Source organism: Corvus cornix, chromosome 2 (genome assembly GCF_000738735.6).
Source record: "Corvus cornix cornix isolate S_Up_H32 chromosome 2, ASM73873v5, whole genome shotgun sequence".
In the NCBI taxonomy this organism is placed as follows: domain Eukaryota; kingdom Metazoa; phylum Chordata; class Aves; order Passeriformes; family Corvidae; genus Corvus; species Corvus cornix.
In genome coordinates, this window is record NC_046333.1 from 110,074,650 (window position 1) to 110,100,571 (window position 25,922).

At 39.2% G+C, this 25,922-nt stretch overlaps 1 protein-coding gene across 1 annotated transcript; it reads left to right on the forward strand.

Moving 5' to 3' along the window:
- Nucleotides 1–1,124: 1,124 nt before the first annotated feature.
- MEP1B (meprin A subunit beta) lies at nt 1,125–25,706 on the forward strand. Its single transcript, XM_019286804.3, has 14 exons — nt 1,125–2,370; nt 4,529–4,579; nt 4,681–4,724; nt 5,720–5,792; nt 6,704–6,821; nt 11,197–11,375; nt 12,834–13,052; nt 16,118–16,270; nt 17,007–17,222; nt 19,541–20,008; nt 21,524–21,706; nt 22,143–22,398; nt 24,134–24,335; nt 25,297–25,706. The coding sequence occupies exons 1-14, from the start codon at nt 2,301–2,303 to the stop codon at nt 25,312–25,314; spliced, it is 2,250 nt and encodes a 749-aa protein (XP_019142349.1). The 5' UTR covers nt 1,125–2,300; the 3' UTR covers nt 25,315–25,706.
- The last annotated feature ends 216 nt before the right edge of the window (nt 25,707–25,922 follow it).

Consider the following 25,922-nt stretch of genomic DNA (forward strand, 5'->3'; position numbering starts at 1 on the left):
AGTATATTCCATCTGAATACATGTCCAAGCTAGGTGAGGTGGATCATCTTCTGGAGATACCAGGGCCTCATGGTGGTGCCATAGATTTTCTAGATACATAAGAATTATTCATTTGTTTCTTCACTGATTACTGAGTGAGTCCCTTTTCCTAATTTTTACATGATTACAATAGGATTGATGTCTCCCACCTCTCCAAGATGCACTTGAATTATTTGTATGTTAAATGTGCTCACAAGCCATGGTTTAACCAACTGTTACAATGTCTTAATTCACATGTTGTCCATGTCCAAAATTAGGCACTGATATTAGAAATGATCAGAAATTTGTGTGTGTGTAGATTTAAAAACAGCATTGGTTAGACTAAATTAGATTTCTCTTTGGAACACCTCAGATAACACAACTTTCCTCTGCATGAGACTATGAGCTGTGAATTTGTTGTGTATTTACAATACTTTCACAGACTAGAAATGCATCATGTAGTTTGTCAGGCTGGTATTGAGACCAAAGTCACTGGTTTATAATGTCTAAGCAGCATGAGAGAACAACAGCTAACAGGCCACGAGAAGCTTCAGTTACACACTAGGCAGTACAGGATTTGAAAAATATAAAAGTTAAAACCTAAGGCATCATGTGAATGAGTAATACTTGCATACGGAGATGCTCCTTTTGAAACAGAGTATTTTGCTGTTGACATTCACAGGACTAAAGACCTAGTTTTGTTTGGAACACAGTGGAAAGAAGTGATGGAAGGCATTCCTTCAGTATAAAACATTCAGCAGCAGTTTTCAGACACTGAGGACCAGCCTGGATTTCACTGAGTTGCTGAACTTGGTGTTGTTCAGTCATGGACTCATGTTTTGATCTGTGCACCAAAAGTACCACTGTACTTAGCTACTGATTTCAGTTTGTGAGCTTTTTCTGCTGCTAAAGGAATTTTTCCAGGAGTCGGCCAGTTTGTACCGTTAGCACAGTTCTATTTTCTTATTAGTAGGTATGAGTATATTGTAGTTTATAGTTATTGGAACTGCAGAAACCTTTTACTCACCGTTAATGATTATAAGGGCATTCAGTATATATGGATGTGATTCTTCTCCTCCATCAATAATCTGTAACATAAAATGCAATAATGTGATTTTAATTTTTTAATATTTCAAGCTTTACTTGTAATTTTTTTTTTCACAGAAATCTGTGTGAGTGGGAGTTTAAAAGCAAATGAAGTCTTCAAAACGTGTGTTGCACACTTTGCCCATGTACTTGCAGTTTCTTTTACAAGCTGCACTTTAATTTCAAAACTTGAATATGTAGATACTGTTTTATGCACAGTGATAATGAATTGTCATATGCAGTGATAACAAAGTGTAATGGTACAATATATGTGCAATAAAACTTCAACATGTAGGAGGAGTCTATTGACATTTCAAATCTATGGACGATCTGTCTGAGCAAGATATCTGCAGTTATTAAACTGCATGTGTATATGGTTGTGGGGTTTTTCCCTAAAGTCCCCATCCTTATTTCTCATGTATCAATGTAAACCTGAATGATAGCAGTTAATTTTAAAATGTGAGATCAATATCAATCCTTCAGCATTTGCATCTGCCAAACTCTGGAACCAGTTTTTCAATGGAGTCGGTCACTTTCCCACAATGATACTGGGTTTTTAAGAGTCACCCATCTTAAAATCTGACAAATTTTGAAAACATCCAAAATGCAGAGTGTTGAAACACTCTATTTCAGAAGAAATTCGGTCAGGAAACAGATTCTACTCAGTGTTTTCTGTAATCGACCCTTCAAGGTCAAAATCCTGCCTTTAGACTGGGCAAGGACATATGTGGGTGGTAGTTTTCATTTAAAAAAAAAAAAAAAGGAAGCAGAAGAAGTTGATTAAAAACTTTGCCTGCTTAGATAAGAGTTAGATATTAAGCGTTTGCCTGTGCCAGCTGATACCAATTAGGAATTATCTCTCTTGTAGCCTTCACTTGGTTTGGCAAAAATTATTTTCCTCTATTAGGCAATTGGATTAAATGATCAAAATCTGACAAAAACTGTGAAACAACACCCTGAGTTAATTGTAGTTCAGGTGAATCAAAATCATAAGACGAGATTTCTGGCCTTTTTATTTACAATATTTTTACTGCCATTTGCTGAGGTTTTAAAAAGACAGTGATTTCAGATTAAAACTTAATCTCTCATTATGAAGATAAAATAGGTCATTCTGACAATTTCAAAGCTTTCTTTCCAAACCTCGAAATTTCATGGGAAGTAGGATTTTTTTTTCTGTCTTTGGTTAAAATTTTTATATGAAGTCAGTTCTAGGGCTCACAGTTGTTTCTCTCAAAATTGTTCCCATCATTATGTGTCAAAACTCGGGTCTAGAAGAACATGTGCATTTGAATCTGTCTTGAATATTCTGGCAATACTGTTGTCTTACACATCATACACGTGTTAGAAATTACCACAATTAATATTCCTAGGGACTGCATTGCCTTGATTTTTGCTGTTTGTCAGCATTCTGATCTTGTGTTGTTCATTGCTTCTAGTGGAAGTTGCAGATGTTTATCACACTGGAAAAAGAAGTCCTACATGCAAAGCTGCATGTACAGAAAATAAATTACTTATATGGAGGAAGAAAAACCGGGCAAATTGTAGTAATGTAGGTTTCGGGGGTTTCTGGGGTCCAGTCGGGACGGCCGGACGTAGACGGTAACGGATGGAGACGAGAGATCTCTATAGGCAGGTCTCGGGACACAGCCGGTTTATTGTAAAGGGCGTGGGTATTGGGGCACTGCTCAGAGCTGCCAGACTCAGCTCTGAGCAGGCCCAAGAGAGCAAGAGAGTGAACGGGTAAGAGAGAGAGAGAGGGTGTAAGAGCAAGAGTAGAAGTGGAAGAGAGAAGTATGAGAAAGTCTGAAGTAGAAGTGAAGAGAGAATGAGAATTGAAGTAGAAGTAAGAAGTGAAGAGAGAATGAGAAAGTCTGAAGTCCTGGTTACAATACAATAAATCATCTTCTGTACTGAATATTCTAATTGTCACTAACCAATCTAATACAAGATACAAATCCTATAGCATTTACATACAGCCTATAAGAGTTCTTATATTACCATAGAGTGTTACATCTTAACTTCTAAAAACTACTCTTTGGACCCCTTCTGCTGAGCTAGTAGGGTCTGCTCTGACCCTTGGACCTGCCTGCTAGCAGAGGGTATTGTTCAATCAAAAGGGGCTTACCTTCAGTCGGCCATACCATTGTTTTCCAGTTGTTCAGTAACTAAGACCTGGTATTTCAAAAGTGGCTTTCATTTCGATGTTGCCTGTAGTTTTCATATTCCCAAAATCTTTTGTCAGGCAATCATATTTCCAAGGCTTTCCTGTTTCATCTTCCCCAACATAGTAAAAGTAAAAATCCCACACTTTTTTCCAGAATTGCTGTTATATTTTTCCATTTTCTTTATCTGCAACCTATATTAGAGCTTAGAATATAAAGATGGTTTTTTTCTTCATTTTGTGAACTTCTATTCAAACATACAAATACAAGACATGCAGGAGTGACTGCTTAGGAGGGCTGTTCATGATTTTACTCACTGTGTGAGAAACAGTTGCATAGTGTTAAGTACATCCAAGCCAGTCCAAAATGAGGTGTCTAGTCAAATAAAAGAATTAAGATTACATTCTCTAGGCATGCTACGGCAAGGAAATTCTTCTTTGTGTATCTCATCATATGTAACTATATCTCATTATGGTCTGTGGATTCTCCATGTTGCAAAAGGAGTGTTTGAGTTGGTAGTGCTTAGGTAAATGGGGTCCAAATAGGGCACTGAACTGGGGCTGAGGTGACTTGGGCTGTGTGCCCAGTCCTTCAAAGCCATGCTGTGTGACACCAGACCACTCATTCTCTCCCCTAGTCGTCTGATTTGCGATGGGAAGTTCAGCATAACTTCCATAGGTTCTGTACAGCTGCTGACTAGTAGCAGTACTTGATTCCATAGAAATAATAGGCTCCTTCTTTTCCCCATTTGTGAAGGACAATTCAGCGCTACCTGAGTTGTGAGAGAAAAGCGGCTGTGAAACCTGCACAGAAGCAGTACCGGGCGAATTACTTGTTGGGCAGCCTGAGGTGGGGAGGGCACAAAGCTGCCACATGAGCAAATAAAGATTTCCAGTCAAATGAGGAGGCAGTGGGTGCAGTCAATCCAATACAAAGCCGTGTGCTAAGTGCTGTCAGTTGAGCTTGAATCACATCTCTAATACTGTTGAGAAAGTAACGCGAGCTGCATTTCATTATGTGCCTTTCTAATAATATCTTTTTTTCTTCCCCCTCCCCAGCCTGCTCCAGAGACAACTGGTGAGTTCTGTTTAGAAATCTATTTGTATGCATGGGAGGCAGTCAACAAAACCAGCTGCTCATAAACATCGCTAGGACAGACACAGATTTATAATTACTGTTATTGTTATTGCATTAATTTTCACACTTCATAAAGATAACAGCAAGGGCTAATGTCCTACCTCACTTGTCTTTTTATTTTTCAGAAATAGACATAGATGGAGGAATTGATCAGGACATCTTCGACATAAACAAAGGTTTTTCAAAATTCATTCTCTTTTAATTTTTCTTGATAATTTTCATTAAAGTAGTCACAGATCAATAAAATAAGCGAATGTTAATCTCCTTTTCCCTTTAGCTTTAGGACTGGACCTTTTTGAGGGAGACATCAAACTTCATGGGGTGAGTTGAAATATGATACAAAGCAAAATGTGTCATTGATTTAAATGTAAAGTATCACTAACATGGAAATAACAGATGCATCCTGCTCCTGCAAACAATAAATGCTGTTTATGTGACAATAAACTGAAGATGATTGGGGATGAAATTCTACAAAATGTTATCGACAATGAAGGGGTCAGCAGCATTTGCAGAAACATTATCCAGCATGAGATCTCTTCAGTGATTAGATCAATATTATTAGCTTCTTGTTTCCTTTTTTACATTTGCACTTTTAAGAGATTAGGCAGCACTGATAATCATCCAGGCAAGTTTGTATAAAATAATTTCTTAATTTATCTGTACAGTATTTATTCTGAGCAAATTAAATTTACTGAGCAGCACTGCAAAACCTTCATCCTATAAATAGATTGACTAAAACCAATGAAAAATTCCGATCTGTAATACCACATTTTAAGGCATCTGGCCAGCATCCTTATCTGATCCACTAAAAAAATTTACATTTATATCTCAAATATATCTAGTAAGAAACCCCCAATGTGTCTTGAACTCTGAAAGTACTCTGAAAATAGTATTTTACTTTCCCTTTTGGGAGATATGCTGAATGTGTCACTAGAAGCAAGGACAGAACTTGCTAAAGGCACAGAAACAAACCCTTGCATTATGAAAAATCATAATATGATTAATCTCTGTACAGTTTTCGGGACTTTCGATCTTAAGGCGTCCCATAGGAGCTGAAGCTCCCATGCACATGCACCAAAATCTCAGGTAATTTCTATGGAGAAAATGCTGCAGAAGTTGGAGACACTGGTAGAAGGGAGTGAAGCAATTTCAAACCCAAACCTCAGACCTCTGAGTAATCTTTCAAGGTTTTTGAGCTCGTTGTTTTCTTTTATGTCTTAATTGAAATTGCAGGTTTGCTTTAGCACTATTGTAGTCCCTAATGCTGAATCCCTTTTTACTGAGGACTGCATATTTATTTTCCTTCTTGGATGCAGGAACGAAACGCCATCATTGGTGACAGCTATCGGTGGCCCCACGTTATCCCTTACGTTCTTGAGGACAGCCTGGGTACGGTATTTGCCCTTCACAATGTCTGTATGTTGTGTTGATTGCAATGTTAACCCGGGTTGATAAAGCTCCTGTGGCATCCTTTCCCCTTTAGAGTCAGGAGCAGGCCATTTCCCACAGCAGGAATGGGGCTGAGCATGCCCCAATGGGATTTATAATCTTCACATCAGTGCTGGCTCTCATCTCCTTTCTTGAATTATTATCCTGCTACAGCCCAGCAGATTGTTTTGGTTTTGGAATCCTGTGTCTGAGACATGAAACTCTACAAAGCAGAAGTGAAAAGAGGGCACTGAAGATATTTTTAAGGCCATTTACAGCATCTATACCAGTGAAGGCAAAATGGCATTCTGACAGGCAGTTTGCAATGGCACATTGCCGAGTCCCCTAATGTGTGCCAGGGACACATCATAGTTTGACTCCATCCTTTAAATCTCTGAGTTGAAACTATGCAAGTTGCTTAGAGGAGATGACATAGATATAATCTGAAAAATTCAAGTCCTGCAGAAATTCAGTGAGGGATCTGTAGCCTGCATTCTGCACTGGGTAAAATATGAAGTCTTCATTTCCTATCTATTTAATACTTGTTTACATAAATCTCAAAAAATTAAATGAAAGAATGTACAAAATTAAGACCCCCCCCCCCACTATCCTTTATATGCTCATCGTGTCATATTTCATGCATTTTATACAAAGAAAAATTACACAGGAGCAAAACAAGAGCAAGATACAGTTCTGCAAGACCCTAATTTATGTTTTTTTCTAGGTTCCTCCTTGAGTCTTAATCCAACAAAAAGCCTGTTTATTTTGATCAAAGATTGCTGGAGCAAGACCCACCCTTGGGACTTGCTCCATACGGATAATAGTAGAAATCTGTCAGTTCAGTATTGACAAGAACACTGTTTGCTTTGCAGAAATGAATGCTAAGGGACTCATCCTCAAGGCATTTGAACAGTATCGACTGAAAACTTGTATTGACTTCAAACCTTGGGAAGGGGAGAAGAATTACATATCTGTGTTCAAAGGAAGTGGGTAAGAGAAGCAATTCAAAATAGCTTTCATTCTGTTTGCTTTTGGGCTATTTTCACGGCCAGTATTCACTCTAAAACTCATATTCCTGATTATTATGTTACATTTTTGTTGTCTCCATTTCCCCAGTCCTTTTTAAGCCATCATAGTTTCCAAAAGAGGTATTACCTTAGTAGTTATGAACAATTTCTACTGATATTATTCGTAAATATAAGAAGAAATCAAGTCCTTTAAGAGGTAATTTTTTGGACATGGTAAAAGGTGTCAGAAACAAAGCATTATGTTCTTGACTGATCTTTGGATATATGGAATATCACTTTCAGATGGTCATTCTTAATATACCTTGGCTTTTAGGGGAAAAGAAAAACCAAGGAGAAATATGATAGTTCTCGCTGTGGGACAATGAATTTGTTTGAATGTAACAATGGAAGTGCATTTGAACAATGTCACATGAGCATTCAGATAAAAGAGAAATATTTTTAAATTCTGTACAGCACTGAGATATTTTACTGATGTTTTACTTTATTTACCTCTTTTGATGAATAGTCATGCTATTTCATCTTAAATTTTGCAAAATATGACTCCAGTAAAGAAGTCAAAATTGCCCTGACTTCTTCCCTTCTAAGACATTCTCTGTCAAAACAGTGCAACAAGAACAGATATATTCTTCACTCTATGCTGAACCATTTCTCTTTTAGAGAAGGAGAACAGGGAGATCTTGATAGCCTGGTGAGGAAATTTGCTTTCAGAAAATAATTTCCTGATATGAGAACGCATTCATAAATGGGAAAAGATTTTCTGATAATAAAAATGTTTCTCCTTCCCTTTGGCTTGTTCTGAGATATTTGTAGCAGATAATTGTTTCAAAATTTCTTTGGTGTCTGGCTCTTTGTATTTTCTGCTGTTCATTCTGTACACATGACACTGAAACTCAGCTCTAAAAGATGTATAATTGGAGACTCAGGGAGCAATGCCTTTTCCTGTGCTAATAACTCCAGCTCTTTGAGCTAAATGGGAAACTCGTGTAGCTGAACTTCGTAATCCTTCATCCCCTAAAGTATGCATTGAATTTGCTAATAATTGTACCTGAAAAAGAGCCACAATATTTAGCCTATGGCAAGTAGGAGCACTCTGGGCAATGTTTCATTTATATGTCTATTAAAAATAGATGAGTCATGGTGATGAAGATGAATCCTTCTAGTTGGATAACATATCTTGCCCTCACTGCCTGGAGTGTGGCTTGCCCTGAAGTGTTTCCATCACCTTAGCTGACACATCCACAGCAGAACTTTTGAAAAGGTTGGAGCTAAATGGTGCAGTCTCCTGAAAATGTCCATCCAGTTTCAGTGAGTCATCTTGGGCTGTACAAAGAAATCAGGACTGACCCTGAATGAACTGCCTTCGTTTCATGCCATTCCTCACTTCTGGTGTAATGGAACAAGGTGTAAGCTGGGTAAACCAACCCATTTTCTCTCTGTTGTTCCCACTGTTTTGGAGTTTTTTTAATCAGTTAGGACTCTTCTATCTGCTGACTGAAGACCTCAGTCCAGAGGGTACAGTGCAGACAGGCACACAAAGTTCCTGGCAACATAAAATTTTACCACACCAAGTAAAGGTTGATAAATCATCTTTGCCTTTCTGGTCTTGGCTTGCATCTATAAAACAGAGGAATGTGGGGGAACTTCTGTGTCAAAAGGATTTGTAGTAGGCCATAAAGTCCTTGTCTGGATTACCCTTTTGTATTCAAATGAAGTAAGCCACAAAAGAAGCCAGCTGTCTTGTTGTATTGACCACCCTGTGTAAAAATGCATTTGTAGTCTCTGGTGTATGTACAGAGTCTATCAAGACCCTGTACAAAGAGCCCCTCCCTGTACACATTCTGCACCTATCATTCGCCTTGGCTACTACCAGTATTATGTTAACTCCAGCCTGGTGCTGAGCAAAATTCATGAGGGGTGTAATTATGAATTACAGAAACATAGGGTAATCGGATGTGGTAAGATGTGCCTGGAAAGTTCTTAGAAGAGTCTGGAATGGATGTGCCATTTCACCTTGCTGTTCTCATGAAGAGCAGGATTTATTCAGCAGGAAAACTAGCATGGTGTTGTAGAATTAAATGATTAGCAGACCAGGGAGGATCAACATCATCTCTAGTACTTCCACATGGAAAATCAGGTTTTCATGGAGACCTCCTGGGAGGCCACTACAGCTCTTTGCCACTGTTGCACACAACAAAGGGAATCCATGCAGAAGTGGATTGACAGAGATCCCTGGCTAACCAGCTTGGTGCTGGTAAGCCAAAGTGTCTGTGAGCTGATACTGATGATCTGTGATACTATGGAAAGAAAATCAGCAGAAGGACATTAGTATGAAAATGTGCCTGAAATGAGTGGCATCGTTGCTACTGATGGCGTGTGTCTATTTACAGCCCAAAAAGAGGGATGGTGGGATTAATCAGAGCAGGTACTTCCCGTTCCTCCAGCCTCCGATAGCAATGCAGAAAGCATTGAGTCACAGGCAATACAGCTCTCACGCACCTGGGGAAAACTGGGACTTTCTCCACTTTCTCCCCCTCAAAGATACTGCTGACACAGGCTTCCAGGCGCCCATTGCTGTGGAATGCCATGTCCCACTCACCTAAGCTTTATTCTCAGTGCAGGGTGACACAGACCATGTATTTACTCCCTCTGTGGCTGTAGAATGACAGTGTTGTAGGCATTTGGCAGACCAAAGGCAAGGGGCAGCTGCATCCCCTGTTGTTTGGACGTCACTTTTGCCAAGTGTCCTGGATGTGCCTGTGGCCTGCTGTGCACTGTGCAGCAGCTGTGAAGCCAGAGGTGGCTTTGGTACGAGGTGGACCCAGGCCTGTGATGGACTTCTGCACAGCACATGAATCAATGTGAGGCTTTGTTCAAGGAAAGACCTTGAAATTATGGATACTACATGTGCTCCTTACCAGGTCTCATGTTGTGATTATAATGAGTAATCAATAGGCAAGGCCTGTGTTGCTCTGTGGAAAATGAAATACTGGGGAATATGTTGCACTGATAAGTTACAAAGTTTGAAAGCACATGGCGTGCTTGTGTTTTTAAATTTCTGGGGTGGTAGGATTGCAAATCCTATGGTATATTTTGTGCCCGATTAATTTTATGTACTTCATTGGGTAAGTATTGATTTATTTGCTGCATAAAATATCAATTTAAATGTAGCTCTCTGTGCCTGCTATTTTGTGGACACAGGGTGCCATTTTATTGGCCTATGCAGATAACTCACCAAATTCTTTCATCCTTTAAGAAAAACTTCCAGCACAGCTGCAGTTTTGCTCTTACTTGGGAGCGTGTGAGAGCAGTGAGTGCTCTAGCGCAGCAGCTCACAGAGAGCCAGAAAGAAAAGAGCCTATGAAAAGCACTGTCACATCCACCAACCTGTCAGATGGTAAAGACACCATGCAGAAGCACACCTTGCCTGGCAGCCACAGCCCCATGCAAAGTAAAAGGCCAAAACACTACAGAGAAAAGCAGGCAGAGAATGTTCATTAACCCACTTCTTCTTATGATAGGGACAGGCTCAAAGAGTGCTCACAGCTACATACTGTGGTCTAGCTGAAAATTGTTAATTTGCAGTAACTGAATTGCTCTAAATTATGTGCCCATGGCCTTTGATGTCCCAGAGTACCAAAGTGATGCCTGGGGCGGCCACCTAAAAACAGAGACTGGACAAGAATAAGAGAATAAAAGGAGGTATTTATTTGAAGGGCCTTCAAAGGTACACCCTGGGCAGTCAAAAGGCTCCACCCAAGATAGACCCCAGGTCACAGGTTCTTCACACTGCTGTAAGTTTGGTTCATTTGCGTATCAGGGTTAATTCTCCAATTATAACCCCAATTAATGATGTAATTACCCAAAGTTTGCTCCCCTCTTCAGAAGCTTTTAGTTTACACATTTTGGGGCCTGGTGTCCTTGAAGAGCAAACCTAGAGAGGGTTTGTTATGTCTAACCAGCATGAGAGAACAACGGCTAACAGGCCACATGAAACTTCAGAGTTACACACTAGGCAGTACAGGATTTGAAAAATATAAAAGCTAAAACCTAAGGCATCAAAAGAAATCCTCATCAGTTTTCTTTTGTCACAAATAGCTCAACATTTTTCTTCTAGTAGAGCCAGAGATGAGGAACTTCTTGTTCATCAAAACAGAGCTAAGTGTGAGAGGAAGGGATATGATAAGGAACAGATCAATGGAGAAGTGCTCTCTGTACCAAAATGTGACCTCAATGCTCAGGTTAAAATCTACCTGTTGAACAGACTGGTTCTGGGGTTCTCATGGCATGGGGATGGTGTGTATCTCAAAGAGTCCTCTCTCCTTTAATGTCAATGCCAGCTGCTGGTCCTCAGTGGGAAACATGCAAATGGGCTTGCAGCAGCTCTCCATCGGTGCCAACTGTGACAGGATTGGGACAATCCAGCATGAATTCCTGCATGCCCTGGGATTCTGGCATGAGCAGTCACGGTCTGACCGGGATGACTACGTGACCATCGTCTGGGACAGGATTCAGTCTGGTCAGTCACTCCTCTGCTTTTCCTTTCAGGCTCTGGTGTTAGTGTTTTAGCTGTGGAACATCCCTTCCAGCCATCCTTTGGTGGTCATGCTATTCCCTCACCTAGACTTACTTTTCAAAGCTAGTATATCAATAAATGAGGTATCAAGGAACATCTATTTGAGACAGAAATTCTCATTTGTTGTTGCTGTTGTAATTCCTTGTGCCATGACGGTTTCCAAAGCCCTAATTAGAGATTTGAATCCTGTTATGCTACATGTTGTACCATGGAGGAGCAGAAGAGGATAATTTAATTTGTTTAAATGAATACTCTAAAAGGACACTTACTCTAGAAGCCCTTAACGAAATAAAAATAACTAAAAACCCTCCCCAGTCTGAAAAACCCAGTGTGACCAAAGCCAGTAGAAAATCTCCAGTGAAAACACTGGTCCTTCTCCTTCTGCCTGTCTGCTACACCTGGTGCAGGCAGCAGAGCTGAGATAGAAGAGTGTGCAGAGGGTGGGCAGGCAGAAGAGACCTTATAGGGTCTGTGTCACGCCAGCTGTTACTTTAGCAATGCAGCCTGTGAACTGTAAGTGTTGGTATATTTGGCACAAGCCTGAGAGCTGGCACAGAATTCCTCAGGACTTTGCTCTGTCTCTGCCTCTTTAGCCTGTTGTCGTCCTCTGTGACTTTCAGGCTGTTCAAAAACAAAGTTATACACACAGACTTGATGCTTTCCTGACATAGGCACACACAGAAAACTGAGAAAGTAGATAATGATTAAATCTAATGCATTCTTATTTAGTCATGATCAACAGTCAGGTGCATATTCAATTATAAATTACAGAAAATTACCTAGACTCCGTTATTTGATTTCCATTATATTTTGCTGACTCTTTAGTGACAAGCTGCACTGTTGTTAGACATTTGAAACTGCTGCAACTTTTTTACACTGACCAGAATATAGTTACTGTATTTTGACTGATTTAAATCTTGACTCCCCATTGGGTAGTAAGCAATAGGTTTTTTGCTCTTACTCCAGAAAACGCCTGTACAGTTAAATTCTGGAAGCTTATCTGATGACAATTCTAACTTGTTTATTGTTACCTAAAATGACTAGCAATTAAACAACAGAGAATACAGATTAGAAACAGTTGCAAATTGCAGTAATTTGAGTACTAAAACACTCTCTAAACTTTTGGGTATCACAAGCCTATCAAAGTTTACAAGTAGTTTCACAGGAAAAAATTTTCTGGTAGCAAAAACCTTGCTTCATCCAGCAGAAGTCATCAGTGGCTGAAAGAGGACAGTAAATAACCCTAGACTGGAAATAAAACTGTTTTACAGAGTAAGTGCAAGTAAATGGCTATAGAAAATACTTTGGGATTTGATGGATTCTCTGTCACTGCAAGTCTTTACATTGAAACTTGATTCTCTTGGGCAACAGACAACCTTTCCTTTTAATTTTGCCATTCAGGTAAAGAACATAATTTCAATAAATATGATGATAAAACATCAGACTTCCTGAATGTTCCTTATGACTACAATTCTGTGATGCACTACAGCAAGACTGCATTCATGAATGGAACTGAGCCCACCATCCTCACCAACATACCAGACTTCATGGATGTCATAGGACAGAGAATGGATTTCAGTGAGTACGACCTCCAGAAACTGAACCGGCTCTACAACTGCAGTAAGTTCCCCCATTTATTTTATATTATATGCTTCTGGCATTTGAAAGAAGTGAGGGTGATACATACATGCTGGACCCATCCAGACACAAGTGAAAGAGATGTTAATATATTTGGAGAAGTGAATTGTGTTAAAAACACAATATAATAAATAAAATAATAATATAAAAACAAATAAAATAATAAACATTAATAAAATAATAAAATAATACTACAGCTAGAAATAACATCCCTCCTGCAGAAACACTGCTGAGTAGCAGAGGTTTCTGTGCAATTTGATCTGACCTTTAGTTAAAAACCAGCTTTGCTCAGCAGCTGATTTTTGTTCATCCCTTGGGTGGCTGTTTAAAATGTGTGCTTCTGCACAAAGCCTTTTGTTTTTTCCCTGTATTATTCCACAGCTGTTGCTCAGACACTGCACAGAAATGAGTGTGCTGTCATACCTACTCCTCTTTCGTGGAATCTGTGAGACAGAGTGGATATTCATGCAAATAGGGTACAGATACTGTTAGGAATAAAATGCAAGCTTTGAAAATTTTCATGTTTAGTTTCAAATCTGGTCTCTTATAAAAGTGGTCAAAAGAGTTATTTTGCTCAGGTGGGGTTTATTTTACAAATGTGAATTAAAGTAAGAGACAGAAATCTAGATAGTTCTATTATCAAACTGGAATATAATTCTGTAATTGTTGCTGCATTCAATGTGCTCTGGCACTCAGAAGAAAACTTTTATAATATCCTAAGTAGTGAGTACTGGCTTACAATTATATTTTAAGCCTCATTATGCAGATACCTTAAACAATTATCAAACTGATTTATTAAAATGGTGCAGTTTTTTGAGTGTACAATTCTGATGAAAATATTTCTATCCATGTAGGTCTAAACTGAACACACACTTACCTGCAGCCTTAGCTTCTAGCACTCACTGCACAGTCAATTAGGCATTATAAACGTGCTTACAGCTAGGGATGTCTTTAACAGGGGATGGGGTCCTTCTTCCTCTCCATTGATCTTATATAGTTTCCATCATTCTCATGCATTACAGAAATACTTCACAGCATTTTAAGTTTATTCTTAACCCATAAACACATTCCCCAAATGAAAAAAACCTCGGTCCAGTTGAAATCCGTGACAAAACTGCCACCACTTTCAGTGCAATCAGGACCTGCCCTGCTCCCCAATCCATCTCTTGGCTTCACGTGATGTGTATAATGTGGATGATATTTGCAGAGACATATATACTGTCAGATCACCCACCTGTGCCAGGGAGGATGGTGCTTCATAGGTCCTAGCCCTCACCCATGTAAAAGATTACTTCATTTGCTGAACATGATTTAAGGAAGTGTTTAAGCTGAATATCTGCTAGAGGCCCATGTGGACAGGAAATTGCATTAAAAATGTGAATCCTGGTACTTGAATTGAAGAAAAAAACCCGCACCATAAGAAATTCTGTCTGATAATTTAGTGCTGCTCCAATCTGTACTTCACTGCTGTCTTTCAGGCCATATGGTAACAGTAGATTGTAGTCTGCTTTCCCCTTGCAGCACAGGGCTTAACAGAACTGACCATGAGGTTTCCCTCTGCCTCTAGAAATTAGGACTTGGCACTCATTCCCCATGTGTTTTCTTCTGAGTCCAGTCTTTCACTACATTTCAAGCAAGTATCAGGCTTTTGGTGCAGATGGAATTCACAACCTGTCTCACTCATTGCCCCTTCCCCCGTTTCAGGAATGAATCTCAGAAATACACCGTGAGCTACTGGGTCTTGCCTTTCTCTCTTCCTGTCATTCAGGTCAACACTCCATGACAGCCAGCACTTTCTAATTAAGGTCATTAGGTTGCTTCCTTCCTGTTTGGCCAAATCAGTTTCATGTTTTGTTTTGTATTGTGATTTCAAAGAGTTTGTTCATCTAATAGTTCTCCGTTTTAGCTTACCTTCTTTTTCCAGCAGTCAATGTAACATTTGCTGCCAAGGCCTTTTCTTAGTTTTTGCAACATCCTACTGATACTGTATCTTAAAAAATAGCACTCATACAACACTTCTGATTATCCTGCAGCCTCTAGAGGGTTTTTAGCTTTCTGTGAGGACAGCACAAAATATCTGAGCAGTAGAACTGATTTGGCAGCAGTTCATACTTAAGTACTTCCCAGAGCTACAGCTTAAGTGGAGCATTTGGCATGTTATTGAGGTTGAGTTTTGTGATACTCAAGGTCTTTTTGTTATGCAGTGAAATCTTTAAACCTTTAAGCCACAATATTTTATATGTAGTTTAATAAGCATTTCATTAGCTTAGTTGTTTTCAATTCACGGCTGGTATTACACATGAGCTCAGATGTGGTACAATGGAAAACAAAAGTAAGACCAGGGATAAACCTGGACTGTGCTATCTCTCACCTATCCAGAGTTTGCTTTAGACAGAGAAAATGTTTCATATGGTCTTCTCCTTTCATATCCAACTTCACAGTCTTCCTTCACTTAATTTCTCACTTGTTATATGAAAGACATTGTAAAATTTGTATGACATGAAATATCCACTGGTCCTTTGCCAAATGGGTTTTTTATCAATTCAGCATTTGGAAAATCAAGGTTTGTTTATTAGAGTGAAACAGCTTCTGCTCTTCTATATTTCAAAATAAGCATTCCAGCTGATGCATTAGTGAGCTTGGCAAAGCTCAAAATCTGTGGCCATGTGTGGACTGGCCCAAAGAAAGCAGAGGAATGAATGGGAAGTCTCAGGACTGTAATTTGAAGGTGTGTGAATTGGGTTGGTATTAGTGTTTCTTTTATAAATTAAAGATGTGATATGATAATTAGCAGATGCCCTCCTGTGCTTGCTTAGGGCCCAGAGTGTTCCTGATGAACACTCCTGATGACATCTTATTAATGTCAGTGTTAACCACCAAGTGTTTTGAGTTCTTGAACATTGTATGTATAAATGCTGATCATATTTGAAGCCACTGATTACTTGGTGTTCACATTTAGTCTTTCTCTGCTCATGGCTTTGGACCTTCAGAACTAAAATGTGTTATGTAATAGAGATTCACAATTTTTTTTTTTTTTAATGTCGTAGCCTCCTCCCTAAGTTTCATGGACACTTGCAGTTTTGAACTTGAAAATATATGTGGCATGATTCAAAGTTCAGATGATAACAGTGACTGGCAGCGTTTGTCTCAGGTTCCTGCTGGGCCAAATACTGATCACACTAATATGGGAGAATGCAAAGGTATGAGAAAAAAACTCTTATCTTTCTGGGAAGGGTTTTCTGCAGCGACACGCGAGTTCACTTCAAGCTTGGCCTTGTTATCTGTTTATTTTCTGACAAATTACAGTTTATTTTTTAACTAAGCAACATAAACCTACATGCTTAGGGACACCATGTGATATGTTTGATTTTCTGCTTATTTCAGAAGATCGAATGTCCTTATCTCTTTTGAGCTGTATTTTAGTCTTAGTGCCACATCCTGTCATGAGAGTTATATAAAGTGTTGAACCTGTGGTACAGGCACACCCGATAGATTGCTGCTTTTCTGCATAATTTCTCAGTAAGTCCTTGGGAAGGAGCAGGATTTTGAAGTGTATATTATCAGGGTGGAGATGAAAAAAACAATCAAGCTATAGATGTATCTCAACCTGTCAGAAAGCTCCAAGAGTTCAGGAGCTTAAACCAGTCCTGCAGAGAGTTATTGACACTGGGTAAAGAGCAAAACCCCATGGTTTTGAGTACAATTTGCTAGAGATAATGAAATGAGGACAAAAGCTGCAAAGAGAATGGTTCTGCCTTTGGAAAATGTGAACAGGTAACAGTCCTCAGTCAGAGATTTGTACAGGATCTACCTAACTCTGTCCTGACTGTACCTTCTAGAGTTATTACAATGCAGTGTTAAGAAAAACAGTACACCAGGAAAATTCTGTTTTCTCTCCCCTCTCTCTACTGCTCATTTCTCATTGACTTTTGGCAGATTCTGGCTACTTCATGCATTTCAACACCAGTGCTGGAAGAGAAGGAAGCACAGCTGTCCTGGAGAGCCGAATTCTGTATCCCAAAAGGGGCTTCCAGTGCTTACAGTTCTATTTATACAACAGTGGTAACGAGGGCGACCGGCTGAATGTCTGGGTCAGGGAGTACACGTCAGCCAATCCAAATGGTACTCTGAGATTCATCGAAGAGATTAAAGGTATGGAATAAATTGCATTTTGTTTTAATCTAGACTCAATATTTTTCAAAGTACTGGGGGAAATTATTGTGGCAAAGTCACTCATTTCCTAGTGTTGCTCTTTGGCTTCTTCTCTATCTATGTAAGCGATTCGTTGCTGGTGAAATTATACCTGATGGATCGTCAGTCAGCTGTTTTCCTATAATATAATAAATTACCACAAATTTCAAACTCTCACATTGTCAAAACAGTTTTCTCACCAAAATTGCTTAAATTCCATGAGCAATCGTTTTAACTGTTCTGGAATTGCTGGTATCAATAGTAGCTGATGAAGTTGGAATATTGGAGTAAATGACAATTGATAAGAAAGTATAATAAAGAAATGGAAAGCAAAAGTGCCCTGGAATACCTAATATACAAGTTTAAAAAAGATAAATAAAATTTAAATGGCTTTTTAAACAAGGTTTGAAATTACTTAACTGAAATATATGGGCAGCAGATCATGTTTTGAGTTCTAGTTTGAAAAAGATTGAAACCTTGTGGTTTTAGGAGCCTATGGCCTACAGAATGAGGCCAGCTAATGGACAAAAACTCTTTAAGCTAGAATTGCCAAAGTCACCATATGATTAAATTACTTTCTTCATTATTTAACTATTATGTGGTCTCCACTGTAGCTACATCAAGTTCAGAAGGGTCTGAGCAAGTTCTTTTACTAAATAGGTATAATTTCTGTCTCTTTTTGTCCCTTTAGGCTCAGCTGCTGCTGGTGCCAGTTTTCTCTTTTTTTTTTTCCACTCCTTTCTTCACCTCTATGGCTTCACCCTCTGTGCCATCTGTGCTAACAGGTATCCTTAATGTAAGTGTTACTAAGGCAGGTGTAGACTTCACATCGGTCTGAGCCCTCCAAACTCTTTCAAACCCTACTTTGAAGTCAAGATTAATTTCTCCAGACTTCCTTCTTCCTCACAAACACTCTTTTGTGTCTATTAGGTCCCATCTCCCATTCCTGCTTTCTCAAGTCCATAATTTCCTTTGAAGTCTCTGATCTCAAAAGTGGGTCCAAAGAGGCACCCTATTTCGACAATCTGTGGCAAAACTTTTAGGAATGGTTCAAGACCATTTTTCCCCCAAGCTGTTTCACTTCTCTCATGTGAGAAGTTACCCTCACCAATGGAGTCAACAACCTGGAAGAAACAGTGACACTACAGCCCCTTCCATCCATGGTTTGACACCCTCACCCTGGCTGAGCTGCTCATGGGTTTGCACTGAACTATGAAGCTTAGGGACAATCCCTGAACCCTTCCCACGGGTCTGTGGCTGTGGGGGATTTTTGCACTGCACATATTACTTGTAAAATTCCTTTAGCTTATGCAGAAGGCAATTGAATGGAAAACACTGGGGTGTTTTTCTCCTTGTTTCTGGGTTAATTTTGTACCTCCTAATTATAACACTAATGAAAAATGTCAAGAAATTAAGACTCATATTTGAGATCCATTGTGTTGTGTTTAGGGTTGTTAGGAGAGTGATGCATGAGTTCTGCTCCTGGGACTGGCACTGCTTGTTCAATAAATGCAGCTGGTCTTCTGTGCAGATAAACAAGACCCAGAAAGCAAAAGAATTTGCTGCACATACTTTTAAAAAAAGGGTGTTCTACTTTCATCGACCTCACAAGGCCCCTGTGCAGAGGTCTTTGCTTTTGTGTACGCTGCTCTTGAAGTTACGTGGAATTTGCTAGTGCAGGCACTTTTGGATGCAGAATCAAACTTGCAGTGAGGTTTTATTGCATGAAGTAGGTTTTGCAAATGACTGGCTTTAATTTGACCTTAGTACCATTAATCATTTGATGGGTGAATAGTGGTTCTACATAGGCAAGCTTCCAACAAGCCATTTAAAAATACAAAAACAAATGAATGAACCAGTCTTGTAGTTCTAGGTTCCCAGAATCCTCTGGAGTATTTTTTGTTGAGGCATGTTATTGTTATTTGAATATAATTAGTTCTGAATTTTTTTTCTTTTTAATAATACAGGTGAAACGATTTTTGTACATTTTATTATCACAATGTTTGGATTAATTTAATGAAATTTTATTTAAAAATTTAAAAGAAAAAGCAGTTTTAAAACATATCAACAAGTACTATTATGCATATTAATTCTGTTAAAATATTGTATTGAGCAAATATGATCTTGCACTGAAAAAGTAACATCTACAGAAGAAATATTCCATCACATCAGTGCCAGGGGAACTGAAAAATTCTTGCACAATGTTGGTATAGGGTACACAGACCTGTGCAGTGTTTGACTGTACTGCTGATTCAGAAATCTTTACCCTTGTTTTACAGGTTCACCTGAGACTTACTGGCAGCTCCATCATGTTTCTTTGAATGTCACGAGTAAATTCCGGGTTGTGTTTCAAGGCGTGAGAGGAAATGGCTTATCAAATGGAGGCCTCTCTATTGATGACATCAACTTGTCAGAAACTCAGTGTCCCCACCACGTCTGGCATATCAGAAATTTCACACATCTCCTCAACACGAGTCCAGCAGGGAGAGATGGGATAATATACAGTCCACCTTTTTACTCTAGTAAAGGATATGCTTTTCAAGTCAGCTTGTATGTAAATGGTACCACTAGTAACCCATTTAATTTAGGAATATACTTATCCTTGATTTCTGGAGCAAACGATGATCATTTGCAATGGCCCTGTCCGTGGCAACAAGGCACCATGATCCTGCTTGACCAGCATCCTGATATTCGTCAACGGATGTCAAACCAAAGAAGTGTAACAACAGACCCTCTGCAATTATCAGGTCAGTCAACATCAAACATGTAGAACACAACCAAAAGACAAGGGGTCACATCTCTTCTTCATGTAAATTAGTGCAATTTTTTTAGCTTCTGGAATGTTTCATTATGTTTGCGGCAACAATAATATTGATCCACAGACAAGAAAAAAATTAAACCTACAAGCAAGTTTAGTTGGGACTCTGGATTTCAAAGTTGCATTTGCAGAAGAAGCACGTGGATGATCTATTCCTAAAGTTTCTCTCATATGCTCTGTGAGGATATATTTATTTCTGTTTTGATGAGAATGAAAGTTTTCCAGAAGGCATGAAAAGAAAAATATTGAATTAACAAGACAAGCAGTTCATACCAGATAAAAGTGCAGCTATCAAACAAATCCCTGCCCTCCTTGTCAAAGGTACAGTGATGTCAGCACAAGCCTCCAGATGGACAAAGTACTGATTCACATTATAAAATCTGTACTTGTTCAAGGTGTGAGAAGATAAGGGCTGTTGTCCACAATAACTTGGAAAGGTGGCAGCTGAGGTAAAAAGTAACTCTGAGAAATGGCAGGAATCTCTACAGAGAGAGATATTAAAGAAAACACCCACATTCATCACTGGATAAAGTTTGGATTTAAGCCACAATGGATTTCTTCATTTTGCCAAAAGAAACCACCTCTGCTACTGAATTAGTTTTCTGGAGTTTCAGACTAGAACGGAAGGAAAGAAGGCACAAAAACGTCCAATTCACATTATTTTAAAACCAGTATGTTTTACATTCCTTTTTTCTATGACACTGGTTCTATATGAAAACAAAGTGGGTAATCTAGAAAGACTTCATGTCCTTTCTGTAAATGAAAGACACGCCACACCATGTCCTCCATAGATGTTTGGAAAAGCACATTTCCCTGTGCTTTCTGCTGTTACAGCTACAGTGCTTAGCCCTTTTCCTTCCCTGGCCCTGTGGACATGCAGTCTGTTTGCCCTCTGCTCCTTCTTCCTTGTTTATTCATGTATTGCAAATAGTCTCAGATTCCCAAGGGAAGCCTTGTAACACACACTCTTTCTCTAACCAGAGAGGTGTTGGAGCTGGCAGTTTTCTCTCTCTGTCAGATTATTCCATGGACAATCAGGCTCAGCTTTGAGATTTACAACAGGGTGTGAGGAGCAGGCATCAGTGATCCATGATCATTCAGGTTGTTCCAATACCCTGTGCCCCACATCTACTGCAGGAGATGCTCTCTTTTGAGAAGCACTGCATTAACTTGTGTTACAGATGATTCATGTGCTACTTATCTTCTTGACCACTAGACTTTAAAGAGCTAAAAACAAAATGCAACAGATTTTCAACTAGCTCTCCAATAACCTCACCTCCAGCAGGTTATTTTCTCAGTACCTCAGGCTAAACCACATAATTGAAGATCTCCATTGTCTTGTGCCTCTCATCAGTGGGGAATCTCAGGCAATTGAGGTTTCTGCTGAGAGACAAATCCAGAGTGGTCTCACATTCACATTCTTTTTTATTTTTTTTTCCTCCAGAATCCTCATCAAATTATACTTGGGATAGGCCAGATAAAGTGGGATCCGAAGCAACTTTTCCCAATGGAACTAAATACATGAGAGGTCCGGGAGTTGGAACAAGTGCCTTTTTAACTCATAAGAGACTTAGAAGCCGCAACTTTATTAAAGAAGATGGTGTTTATATTCTTTTAACAATGGAAGGTATGTAAACATAGCTGATACTCTTTACAAAGCAGTAAACAGCGTCAGATACTAAGTCACTAGGGCTGCAGATATAAATACACACGATGTACTTTGCACACAAGCAGTATTTGAATTATGCCTATATCTAAAGTCAAATCATATGTTTGAATAAATTTATGAACAGGTAAATGCACAGTATAATTCCGTTATCTCATGCGAAGGTGTATAAAACAATGCAAATTATTTTGAATAATTTGAATAAAACTATCTGTTTCTGAAAAAAAATCTAGAAGACATTTCCAAAATACATCATGCTCCTGAAAGGTAAAAAAGACTGTTTATCCATTACACCTGTGGACAGGCTCATTGCTCTTTATTATCAGAAATTATCATTAGAATAAGAAGAAAAATAACGTGGAGCAAAGACCTGATTTCTTGTGGGTTCACCGTGCAGATATCTCACATCTCCTGTCAACTGAGCCGAATGTTCCACCCACTGTTGTTACAACTACAAGTGCCAGCACCACCAAACCTGGCCCTACTGCCACCAACAAGCCCCCCACTGGCACTGAGAGCACCACCACTGCATCCACCACCACAACGAGCAGCGTCACCCGGCCCGAAGGTCCAGAGGTTCCAGCTTTCTGCCCAGACAACCCCTGTGAAAATGATGGTGTCTGTGTTATGGTAAACAGAGCACCAGTGTGCAGGTAACTGCCTCTATTCACTCTCAAATGCAATTTTAGGATGAGTAATGAGAGTTTCTAAAAAAATAAATCTTTGCTCCTAATGAAACAAAAGACAGACTGTATCTGACTAAGGCAAGTACTTACAACTGCTCCTATGAGACTGAACTTATGGCCAATTTGGGCAACAAAGCTCCTAACCTCAGCATTTGATCATTTTGAAGTACTCTGCTTGACTTCCCTGTAAATTATATTTTAAATGTGTTTATTATTTTCAGTAATGTATTACTCCAAGTCCTTAGAATTCCCAATAGCAAAATGTAGAAGAGTTGGATAAATGTAATTGAAAGAAAAGAGCATTTATATCAGTAGAGAAGATTTTTAATACTTGTTATGTAGGAAGCAGCATAGACATGATTTTAAAATTTGATTCAGAAATATTGTACAGTGCAAATTATGACCATGAATTACCAAAGTGTAGTTGCTTGCTGAGGAATAAAAGATTGTTTGCCCTGAAAGAAGATTAATATCAACTTCTTTTTAATTCTCTGTGCATACATTTACGTAACCCACCTTCCTGATTAGCATTGTTCCGGCTTGCAAATAAGCTCCGAGGCTGAAGGGTAGTAACCTTATGATGCTGTGCCAGGGCAGGTAGACTGGGGGAGTGCTGTGAGGAAAACATAAAGGCCAAGAGCCACAAGAGTCAGGATGACTCACTAAGTGTTGTATCTCCCCATTTAGAAACCTTTTAAAAAATACTTCTCGTGCAACTCATCAGAAGCAGGTCACAAATATGAGTAAATGTCAAGAGTTGGCTCCAAGAAGACAAAAGTAAAAAACATGCTGAATATTATGCCTAATTTCAAAATTACAGAAAGAGAACATTTATTTTCTGACATCTCTGGACTCTTTGAAGCTTTAGTGCCTTTGTGACCTGCTTTCTGTCCTATAGAAATGTGTGACCAGCAGTCAGTTTCCACCCCAATTTTCTGATGGGAAATGGGCGGGAATGTGATACATCTGTTCAAGCTGAACCACCTGGAGTCCCCCCAGCAGGCAGTACCTGTGCAGTGCACTGCAAACAGACTTGTTTTCAGGGCTGAGGTAGTCCTGAATAAATGGCTTAGACAGGAGCTAGACAATCAGTACATAAGGAATAACCAAGGTTAGAAAGATGGGGGTAGGTGTGCACTCAGCAGCTCTGCATGGATATGTTTCTTTTTCAGTTAGATCATAGGACCCTCGTGTGCTCACTGTAAAATCTTTTGGAGCCGATTGTGGTGCTGGGTAAGGTGATGGAATCAAAGCCTGGAGGTTGTTTTCAGTCCTAAAACTGGATGACTGCTGGGCTGTTAATTTCTTTTCCTACCTGCTTGTTGGGGGAAGGCAGAGGCAGCTCTTACAAGTTCTTTAAATCTGAAAATTAAATAAAAAAAAAAAAAAAAAAGAAGCTCCATAATCAGCTGCAACCAAGCATTAAGCAGTCCAGAGGATCAGGAAGGCATTTAAATTTTCTGGCAAAGGCTCTCTCTGAAGGCACAACCTGTGAAAGAGCAGGAAGATGAAAGAAACACATTTAGGTGTGTAAGGACAGTGGGCCACTCAAAGCAACTTTAAAAATAGAAGACCATTTTAAGGAAACTTCAGTATGCTTTGGGATATAGAAAATGCATCAGAGATGCCATTTTTCTGAAGTAGACCTTTTCACACCTTCACTCTGCAGGTGATAGCACATGTTTGTTCTTTTGCTTTCTAGATGTCCAGCAGGTGACAACTGGTGGTACATGGGAGAAAAGTGTGAAAGGAAAGGCTCAACTCAAGAAAATACTGTAATAGCTGTTTCTTCAACCATAACTGTGTTTGTTGTAATGCTTATTGTCACCATCACAACTGCAGTGTGCCTTAAAAAGAAATACAAGCAAGGAAGGGAGAATAAGGACAGCCTGACTCTAGAAGAAGTAAGTATTTTGCCTCTTTCAACAAATATACACACACATGCACGCATATCTATACTCACTAAAAGGTAAACAATCAAATTCAGTAAGAAGTAAATGGGAAGATGTCACCTTTTTGAAGCCTAAAGACTCAAGATTGGAAATTAAAGAGGTCCATTGTGCCACTAATTTATCAAACACCAAAACCCCACTTAATTAAAAACCTGTTCTCCTCCTCCACCCCTCATCCACTCTGCCCCAATGACAGCCTACATTGAGTGGGATAGTGTGAACAAAGAGGTTCATTTTCAATCTGTAATTAAACCATATTTTCTGCTCAGTAAACTTGTACTTTATCTATTACTGCCTCTTCTACTAAAGATCTCCCCTTCAAATACACAGATATGGTGCTAAAAAATGCATCCCAGAATGTCAAAACAAAAAGCAAATCTAAAAATAATTTTCCACATTCAAAGGCCATTTTTTAATGCAAGGCATGAAGCAGCCATGGAAATCATGACTTAGGGAAAGGTAAAAGAAGACAGCAAGTTAAAACTGTCTAGATGACAGGATCAGAAATGCCATGTATTGGATAGAAGCAGCATTTGGGCATGTTTTCATAGGAATTTTCATACAGTCTGAGATACATGGACTCTTACATTAAATAGAGGCTTGTCTTGGAAATAGAAAGAGTGACAATAGTTTAGAGGGACTCATAGGGCACAGGAGAAATTTTGTTAACAAACTGAAGAGGAATGTCCTTCCAGAAAGCAGAGTTCCATTTTAAATTTTGTACTAATACTCTTTGTGTGATACCCCACTGAGTTGCAGTACCTCTGTGCAGCGTCAAATACTTGACACTGCTACTTTATGACCTTCCAATAAATAGTTTTGGTTTCTTTGCAAGTAATGCTCTTACATTGTACACATATTTCCCTTCCCTATATACTTTTAAGATGTGGGTTGGTTTTTTTTCCCCACTTAGACTAAAACATCCTTCTGAAGATAATGCAAACAAGCATCAAAGACACAAGATGAACATCACTGCAAGACCACAACTACGTCATGACCCTTTTTGTTCCTTTTATCTCAACCATCATGATAAAAGTTTATAAAGTCTGGAAAATAATTCATCATCTGGATAAAATACTGTGCTGAAGTCAGTGGAGTGTCTGACAGTGCTGTGCATCGTCATGCAATGGAGAAAAATGTCACATGTTGTGTGACATGGCTGCCCTGTCCTTCAAGTCTCCCTGAACATGAAGAAAACATGAAAACTGCGTCCTGAATTTCAGTCAACACAGGAAAGTCTAAGTTTGCTGTATTATCATTATACAATTGTCTGTAATAAAGGGAAGCTGGACCCTGTATTCACAGGGTACCCAGCAGTTCTCAGTCCTGCTGCAGCTGTCAGTCAGTAGTGTGAGAGTTTGTGGAGTGTGGGAGCGTCTGGTTCATTAAGTTACTTGGTTGTGATCTACTCACTATAAAAGAAACAACAAGTGATGAGGAAAGTGATAAATGAACCTCACAGACACACAAACATTAATGAGGAAGTCACAACAGAGATAATAATGAGGATCCAGAATGCTTCAGCCACTGATTGATGGT

Excerpts from the sequence above, each read along its gene's own strand:
- MEP1B (XM_019286804.3), top strand. The coding sequence starts at position 2,301 with ATGAAGTCAGTTCTAGGGCTCACAGTTGTTTCTCTCAAAATTGTTCCC. Across the intron at positions 2,371-4,528 it reads CATTATGTGTCAAAACTCGG|AAATAGACATAGATGGAGGA; the intron begins GTCTAGAAGAAC and ends TTTATTTTTCAG. Across the intron at positions 20,009-21,523 it reads AGACCCTCTGCAATTATCAG|AATCCTCATCAAATTATACT; the intron begins GTCAGTCAACAT and ends TTTTTCCTCCAG.